Source organism: Sciurus vulgaris (assembly GCF_902686455.1).
Source record: "Sciurus vulgaris genome assembly, chromosome: X".
Lineage (NCBI taxonomy): Eukaryota > Metazoa > Chordata > Mammalia > Rodentia > Sciuridae > Sciurus > Sciurus vulgaris.
In genome coordinates, this window is record NC_136471.1 from 116,907,452 (window position 1) to 116,917,280 (window position 9,829).

Here is a 9,829-nt window from a genome sequence, read left to right on the forward strand (position 1 = left end):
TCTTAAAGCTTTCTAAGCTCTGGAAAATGACAAAGATACTTACTTTCACCAATTTCACTCAACATAGCGCAGGAAGGCTTAGCCAGAGCAAGAAAAAGAAATAGAGCACACTTGAATTAGAAAATAAATCCAGGGGGCGATCCAAGATGGCAGAATAGAGGGTGACTGCATCTCCTGTCGCTCCGGAACCCAGGATTCAAGAAAGGGGAGGCATTGAGAGACTCAGACTAACATAGAGCCACGGGGTGGGTCTCCCCACCGGGTGAAGCTCGACCCAGGTGGCAGGCCCGGACAGGGGCGGCTTCTCAGAGCAGGGCAGGGCAGCTAGAGTCTTCCCCAGGCAGCACAGCACCCTCCGGCGGTGAGCACCTTCCACAGCCAGCTTCTCGGATTAGGCCACCCAGTGAGAGCCTTTCTGCACAGAGCCAGCTACAAGTCCCAGAGCCAGCGGTGAGCTGTGGCCCACAAGCAGCCTCTGGGATCAGGGCAGGGCAGGGCAGAGACTTCTCCAAGCAGCCCTGCTTCCTCTGGCAGAAGGCTCCTTCCATGGCCAGCTTCTCAGAGCAGACAGTCCAGTGAGAGCTTTTCCGCACAGAGCCAGCTCCAAGCCCTGGAACCAGTAGAGGACTAGGGGCAGCTTTCTTTGGAAGCACTGCATTATCAGGTTCCTCCAAGACTTCTGGCTACTGAAAGCTGGGAGGTGATACACTGGAAATCTACAGGGACACTATAAGCCAATATTGCAGAGAGGCAATCTGCAATATCTCAGAGTCCAACTGATATCTGACCAATATGAGAAAACAAGGGAAGAAAATGTCCCAAACAAACCTAGATACTATATCAATAAAACCCAATGACAGCACAGCAAAAGAAATGTCAGAAAGGGACTTCAGAAGGTACATAATAAAAACAATCAGGGAAGCAAACAAGGAGATGAAAGAGCAAATGCAGGCATTAAATGATCGCACCAATCAACAGTTAAAAGAGCAAATACGGGAAGCAAGAGATCATTTCAATAAAGAGCTAGAGATACTGAAAAAAAAAAACAAACAAAGAGAAATCCTTGAAATGAAGGAAACAATAAACCAAGTTAAAAACTCCATAGAAAGCATAACCAATAGGATAGAACACCTGGAAGACACAACCTCAGACATTGAGGACAAAATATTTAATCTTTAAAACAAAGTTGACCAAAGAGAGAAGATGGTAAGAAATCATGAGCAGAATCTACAAGAATTATGGGATATCATGAAAAGGCCAAATTTAAGAATTATTGGGATTGAGGAAGGCTCACAGAAACAAACCAAAGGAATGAACAATTTATTCAATGAAATAATATCAGAAAATTTCCCAAATCTGAAGAATGAAATGGAAAACCAAGTACAAGAGGCTTATAGGACTCCAAATATACAAAATTACAACAGACCCACACCAAGGCACATTATTATGAAAATACCTAACATACAAAATAAAGACAGAATTTTAAAGGCCGCGAGAGAAAAGAATCAAATTACATTCGGGGGAAACCAATAAGAATATCAGCAGATTTCTCAATCCAGACACTAAGAGCTGGAAGGGCCTGGAACAACATTTACCAAGCCCTGAAAGAAAATGGATGCCAACCAAGAATCTTATACCCAGCAAAACTTACTTTCAGATTTGTCGATAAAATAAGATCGTTCCATGATAAACAAAAGCGAAAGGAATTTTCAAAAAGAAAGCCAGCATTACAGAACATTCTCAGCAAAATTTTCCATGAGGAAGAGATGAAAACCAACAATGCAAATCAGCAGGAGGAACTAGCCTGAAGGAATAGCCAAATAAAGGAGAAACCAAATCATGTCAAAAAACAAAAATGAGTCAAATGACTGCGAATACAAATCATATCACAATGATAACCCTGAATGTTAATGGCCTGAACTCATCAATCAAAAGACATAGACTGGCAGATTGGATTAAAAAGAAAAATCCAACAATATGCTGCCTGCAAGGGACTCATCTCATAGAAAGAGATACCCATAGACTAAAGGTGAAAGGATGGGAAAAAACACCATGCACATGGACACAGCAAAAGAGATGGAGTATCCATCCTCATTTCAGATAATGTGAACTTCAAGCCAAAACTAGTCAGAAGGGATAAAGCATGACATTACATACTACTTAAGGGAAGCATAAATCAGCAAGACATAACAGTCATAAATATCTATGCCCCGAAAATTGGCTAATCCATGTACGTCAAACAAATCCTTCTCAATTGCAGAAATCAAGTAGACCACAACACAATAATACTAGGAAATTTTAACACACCTCTCTCACCACTGGATAGATCTTCCAAACAAAATTTGAATAAAGAAACCATAGATCTCTATAACACAATCAACATTTTAGACTTAAATGACATATATAGAATATACCATCCAACAAAGAACGAACACACTTTCTTCTAAGAAGTACACGGTTCCATCACCAAAATAGACCATATTTTGTGCCACAAAGCAACTGTTAGCAAATACAAGAAGATAGAGATACTAACATGTATTCTATCAGATCATAATGGATTGAAATTGGAAATAAATGACAGGATAAAAAACAGAAACTTCTCCAATACCTGTAGATTAAATAATACACTATTATATAATGAATGAATAACAGAAGACATCAGGAGGGAAATTAAAAAATTCTTAGAAGTAAACGAGAACAAAGACACATCATATCAAAATCTCTGGGACACTATGAAAGCAGTACTTAGAGAAAGAATTATTTCATGGGGCGCATTCAACAAAAGAAGTAGAAATCAACAAATAAACGACTTAACACTACAGTTCAAAGCCCTAGAAAAAGAAGAGCAGACCAACACCAAAAGTAGTAGAAGACAGGAAATAGTTAAAATCAGAGCCGAAATCAACGAAATTCAAACACAAGAAACAATTGGAAAAATTAACAAAATAAATAGTTGGTTCTTTGAAAAAATAAACAAAATTGATAAACCCATAGCCACACTAATAAAGAGAAAGAGGGAGAAAACTCAAATTACTAAAATTCGGAATGAACAAGGAAATATCACAACAGACACGAGTGAAATACAAAACATATTTAGAAGCTATTTTGAAAATATATATTCCAACAAAACAGAAAACCTCAAAGACATCAACAAGTTTCTGGAGACATATGAATTACCTAAACTGAATGAGAAGGATATACACAACTTAAATAAATCAATTTCAAGCAATGAAATAGAAGAGGTCATCAAAAGCCTACCAACAAAGAAAAGTCCAGGACCAGATGGGTTCTCACCCGAGTTCTACAAAACCTTTAAAGAAGAGGTCATTGCAATACTCCTCAAAGTATTCCATGAAATAGAAGAGGAAGGAACCCTCCCAATCCTCATTCTATGAAGCCAATATCATCCTGATACCTATACCAGACAGAGACACATTGAGTAAAGAAAATTTCAGACCAGTATCCTTAATGAACATGCATGCAAAAATTCTCAACAAAATTTTAGCAAATTGCATACAAAAATATATTTAAAAGATAGTGCACCACAATCAAGTAGGTTTTATCCCAGGCATGCAAGGTTGGTTCAACATCCAGAAATCAATGTCATTCACCATATCAACAGACTTAACATTAAGAATCACATGATTATTTTGATAGATGCAGAAAAAGCATTTGATAAACTACAGGATCCCTTCATGCTCAAAACACTTGAAAAAATTGGGGTAGTGGGAACATGCCTTAACATTATAAAGGCCATCTACGGTAAGCCCATGGCCAATATCATTCTAAATGGTGAAAAACTGAAAGCATTACCCTTAAAAACTGGAACAAGGCAGGGATGCCCTCTTTCAGCATTTCTATTCAACATTGTTCTTGAGACTCTAGCCAGAGCAATTAGACAAACCAAAGAAATTAAAGGGATACGAATAGGAAAAGACGAACTCAAACTATCCCTGTTTGCTGATGACATGATTATATATTTAGAGGAACCTGGAAATTCCACCAGAAAACTTTTAGAACTCGTAAGTGAATTCAGTAAAGTAGCAGGTTACAAGATCAATGCTCATAAATCCAATGCATTTTTATACAGAAGTGATGAATCTTCAGAAAGAGAAATTAGGAAATCTACCCCATTCACAATAGCATCAAAAAAAATAAAATACTTGGGACTCAATCTCACAAAAGAGGTGAAAGACCTCTACAATGAGAACTACAGAACACTAAAGAAAGAAATTAAAGAAAATCTACGAAGATGGAAAGATCTCCCATGTTCTTGGATAGGCAGAATTAATATTGTCAAAATGGTCATACTATCAAAAGTGCTATACAAATTCAATGCAATTCCAATTAAAATCCCAATGACGTACCTTACAGAAATAGAGCAAGCAATTATGAAAAACATGTGGAAGAACAAGAAACCCAGAATAGCCAAAGCAATCCTCAGCAGCAAGAGTGAAGCAGGGGGTATCGTAATACGAGATCTTCAACTCTACTACAAATCTATAGTAACAAATACGGCATGGTACTGGTACCAAAATACACAGGTATATCAGTGGTACAGAATAGAGGACATGGAAACAAACCCAAATAAACACAATTTTCTCATACTAGACAAAGGGGCCAAAAATATGCAATGGAGAAAAGATAGCCTCTTCAACAAAATGTGCTGGAAAAACTGAAAAAACATATGCAACAGAATGAAATTAAACCCCTATTTCTCACCCTGCACAAAACTCAACTCAAAGTGGATCACTGACCTTGGAATCAGACCAGAGACCTTGCATCTTATAAAAGATAGAGTAGGTCCAAATCTTCAACTTGTTGGCTTAGGATCAGACTTCCTTAACAGGACTCCCATAGCACAAGAAATAAAGCAAGAATCAATAACTGGGATAGTTTCAAACTGAAAAGCTTTCTCTCAGCAAAGGAAACTATCAGTCATGTGAAGAGAGACCCTACAGAGTGGGAGAATATCTTTGCCACTCATACTTCAGATAGAACACTAATTTCCAGAATCTATAAAGAACTCAAAAAACTCTACTCTAAGAATTCAAATAATCCAGTCAACAAATGGGCTAAGGAAATGGACACTTCACAGAAGATCTACAAGCAATCAACAGATATATGAAAAAATGCTCAACATCTAGTAATAAGAGAAATGCAAATCAAAACTACCCCAAGATTCCATCTCACCCCAATTAGAATGGCAATTATCAAGAACACAAGCATCAATATGTGTTGGTGAGGATGTGGGGTAAATGGTACACTCATACATTGCTGGTGGAGTTGCAAATTAGTGCAGCCACTCTGGAAAGCAGTATGAAGATTCCTCAGAAAGCTTGGAATGGAACCACCATTTGACCCAGCTATTCCACTCCTTGGCCTATACCCAATGTACTTAAAATCAGCATACTACAGAGATACAGCCACATCAATGTTCATTGCTGCTCAATTCCCCATAGCCAGATTGTGGAACCAACCTAGATGTCTTTCAGTTGATGAATGGATAAAGAAACTGTGGTATGGCATGCTGCGGCAGCTCTGCGGCTGGTGTGGGTCTACCAAGTCTGATTTCTCAGACTAAAGAGCTCGGATCGGGAATTTAGTGCAGGATTCACACACATACCTCAGAATGCCAAGTCTAAGTTGTAGATTTTATCAACACAAATTTCCTGAGGTGGAAGATATAGTGATGGTGAATGTAAGGTCCATTGCTAAAATGGGAGCTTATGTCAGCTTGCTGGAATACAACAACTTTGAAGGCATGATTCTTCTCAGTGAATTATCCAGAAGGCGTATCCGTTCTATAAACAAACTCATCCGAATTGGCAGGAATGAATGTGTGGTTGTTATTAGAGTGGACAAAGAAAAAGGATATATCGATTTGTCAAAAAGAAGAGTTTCTCCAGAGGAAGCAATCAAATGTGAAAACAAATTCACAAAATCCAAAACCGTTTATAGCATTCTTCGTCATGTTGCTGAGGTGTTAGAATATACCAAGGATGAGCAACTGGAAAGCCTGTTCCAGAGGACTGCTTGGGTCTTTGATGACAAGTATAAGAGACCTGGTTATGGTGCCTATGATGCGTTTAAGCATGCAGTCTCAAATCCATCTATTTTGGATAGTTTAGATTTGAACAAAGATGAACGGGAAGTACTCATTAACAACATTAATAGGCGTTTGACCCCACAGGCTGTCAAAATTCGAGCAGATATTGAAGTGGCTTGTTATGGTTATGAAGGTATTGATGCTGTAAAAGAAGCCCTGAGAGCAGGTTTGAATTGTTCTACAGAAACAATGCCCATCAAGATTAATCTAATAGCTCCTCCACCATATGTGATGACTACCACAACCCTGGAGAGGACAGAAGGGCTCTCTGTCCTCAATCAAGCTATGGCCGTTATCAAAGAAAAGATCGAGGAAAAGAGGGGTGTGTTCAATGTTCAAATGGAGCCCAAAGTGGTCACAGATACAGATGAGACTGAACTTGCAAGGCAGCTGGAGAGGCTTGAGAGAGAAAATGCGGAAGTAGATGGAGATGATGATGCAGAAGAAATGGAAGCCAAAGCTGAAGATTAACTTTGTGGGAAGCATAGTCCAATTTGAGGAACATGAAGCAGCCCTTCTTGGCTATAAACCCTAGACTTGAAAGTATTGAAAACTTCAAAGCGGAATATTTTTTGTTTCCAAGTATTTAAATGTTTCAACACACTAGAACATGAAATGCCCTCCTAAATGTCAGCTGTTTTCACACAGTAACTCCCAACACATTTTTCAAGGGAGCGGCCCAATTTCTCTAGAGAAAATCTTTGAGCCTAGAAAGGTCCTAAAATTGGGCTTGTGATTTCCATTTCTGATGTCTCCAGATTGGCACTCTTTGTGGTTCAGTGTCTCCTTGAGATTTACCAGGGGCACCCAAAGCAAATAATAACAATCCCAATCTTTCTATAAAAAATGTATTCAAACAAACATCAAATAAATTTCTGGGATATTAAAAAAAAAATGATACTGTGGCATATACATACAATGGAATATTACTCCGCCATAAAGAATGATAAAATTATGGCATTTGCAGGCAAATGGATGAAATTGGAGAATTTCATGCTATGTGAGAGAAGCCAATCTCAAAAAACTAAAGGACGAATGATCTCGCTGATAAGCGGATGATGACATATAATGGGGGGTGGGAGGGGTTAGTGTTAGGGTTAGGGTTAGGTTTAGGGTTAGGGTTAAGGAGAGTGGCAAGAATGGAGGAAGGAAGGACTGTATAGAGGGAAAAAAGGGGTGGGAAGGGTTGGGGGGAAGGAAAAAAATAACAGAATGAATCAAACAACATTACCCTATGTAAATTTATGATTACACAAATGATATGCCTTGACTCCATATACAAACAGAGAAACAACATGTATCCCATTTGTTTACAATAAAAAAAGGTAAAAAAAAATAAACTTTTAAAAATGTTTGACTGAAAAAAAAATCAAATTGACACTTTTTGCAGATGACATGATCTTATATTTAGAAAACCTCACAAATACCACCAAAACCAGTGCCAGAATAAATGAATTCAGTAAAGTTGTAGGATATGAAATCAACATAAAAAAACAAGAGTATTGTTCTAAGCCAATATTAAATTATCTGAAACAAATCAAATAATCCCATTTATAATAGCTACAAAATACATAGGAGTAAATTTAAGCAAAGGGATGATAGATCTCTACAATGAAAATTATGAAACCTTAATGACAAAAATTGAAAAGTACACAAAAAGTAGAAGATATCTTATGTTCATGGATGGGAAGTATCAATATTGTTAAAATAACAAACTACCCAGAGTAACTTACATATTCAGTGTAATCCCTATAATATACCACTGACAGTCTTCACAAAACTAGAAACTCAATTCTAAAATTTATATGGAACCATAGAAAAACCTGAACAACAAACCTTCTTTAGCAAAAAGAACAAAGCAGGAGGCATTGCTCTACCTGATTTCAAAATACACTGTAAAATTGTAGTAATAAGAGTGGTATGAACATTGCTGGTGGGACTGCAAATTAGTGCAGCCACTCTGGAAAGCAGTGTGGAGATTCCTTAGAAAACTTGGAATGGACCCTCCATTTGACCCAGCTATCCCACTCCTTGGCCTATACCCAAAGGACTTAAAATCAGCATACTACAGAGATACAGCCACATCAATGTTCATAGCTGCTCAATTCACAATAGCCAGACTGTGGAACCAACCTAGATGACCTTCAATTGATGAGTGGATAAAGAAACTGTGGTATATATATACAATGGAATATTACTCAGCCATAAAGAATGATAAAATTATGGCATTTGCAGGCAAATGGATGAAATTGGAGAATATCATGCTAAGTGAGATAAGCCAATCTCATAAAGCCAAAGGACGAATGATATCGCTAATAAGTGGAGGATGACACATAATGGGGGGGAGGGAAGGGTTAATGTTAGGGTTAGAGTTAGGGTTAGGGAGGGGGGCAAGTATGGAGGAAGAAAGTACTGTATAGAGGGTAAAGAGGGGTAGGAGGAGTGGGAGGGGTGGGGGGAAGGGAAAAAAATAACAGAATGAATCAAACAACATTACTCTATGTAAATTTATGATTACACAAATGGTATGCCTTTATGCCATGTGCAAACAGAGAATCAACATGTATCCCATTTGTTTACAATAAAATTAAAAAAAACAAAAAAAAACCTTGGAAAAAAATATACATAAGAAAGAAAAAAAAAAAAAGTAAATTACAACTGCAACAGAGAAAAAAAAAAGGAGTGGTATGAAATTTACATAAAAAGTCTTATAAAACAATATAGAGCTTAGAAGTAAACCCATGTATCTCAAAATCAAGTGATTTTTTTTTTGACAAAGTCTCTAGGAACACAATGGAGAAAGGATAGGCTTTTTATTTAGGTTAACTAAATTTATTTTTAAAATCATAAACTCTTACAAAAGAGTATTACATTCTGCATACTGCTCTTAACAGATGCCAGGGATATGTGGACTATTGTTACTTTCCTCCCTGTCCCACCTCCCAGAAATGTTTACAGTGAACACAAAGGAAGGTGTTCACAATAATTACACAGGGTGGGATAGTTTTAAGCCACCAACAATGAATAAAAAATAAAATTCGCTCACTCTGCTATTATTTCAAAATGTCATTGTTAGATTTTGCATGAGCTTCCTCTGACCCTGTTTGTAAGGAACTAAAACATTATATCTACCTTGGAATCAGACCAGAGACTCTGCAGATTATAGAAGAAAAAGTAGGTCCCGATCTTCAACATGTCGGCCTAGGATCATACTTCCTCAACAGGACTCCCATAGCACAAGAAATAAAAGCAAGAATCAATAACTGGGATAGATTCAAACTAAAAAGCTTTCTCTCAGCAAAGGAAACTATCAGTAATGTGAAGAAAGAGCCTACAGAGTGGGAGAATATCTTTGCCAATCATACTTCAGATAGAGCACTAATCTCCAGAATCTATAAAGAACTCAAAAAACTCTACACCAACAATACAAATAATCCAATCAACAAATGGGCTAAGGAAATGAACAGACACTTCACAGAAGAAGATGTACAAACAATCAATAAACATATGAAAAAATGTTCAACATCTCTAGTAATAAGAGAAATGCAAATCAAAACCACCCTAAGATTCCATCTCACCCCAATTAGAATGGCGATTATCAAAAATACAAGCAACAGGTGTTGGCGAGGATGTGGGGAGAAAGGTACACTCATACATTGCTGGTGGGGCTGCAAATTAGTGCAGCCACTCTGGAAAGCAGTGTGGAGATTCCTTAGAAAA

General features: G+C 37.6%; 1 protein-coding gene across 1 annotated transcript; it reads left to right on the forward strand.

Moving 5' to 3' along the window:
* Positions 1-5,531: 5,531 nt before the first annotated feature.
* Positions 5,532-7,004, forward strand: LOC306651282 (eukaryotic translation initiation factor 2 subunit 1-like). The gene has a single exon (XM_079123842.1). It carries the CDS (start codon positions 5,633-5,635, stop codon positions 6,578-6,580), a length of 948 nt encoding a protein of 315 aa, XP_078979968.1. The 5' UTR covers positions 5,532-5,632; the 3' UTR covers positions 6,581-7,004.
* Positions 7,005-9,829: the final 2,825 nt, after the last annotated feature.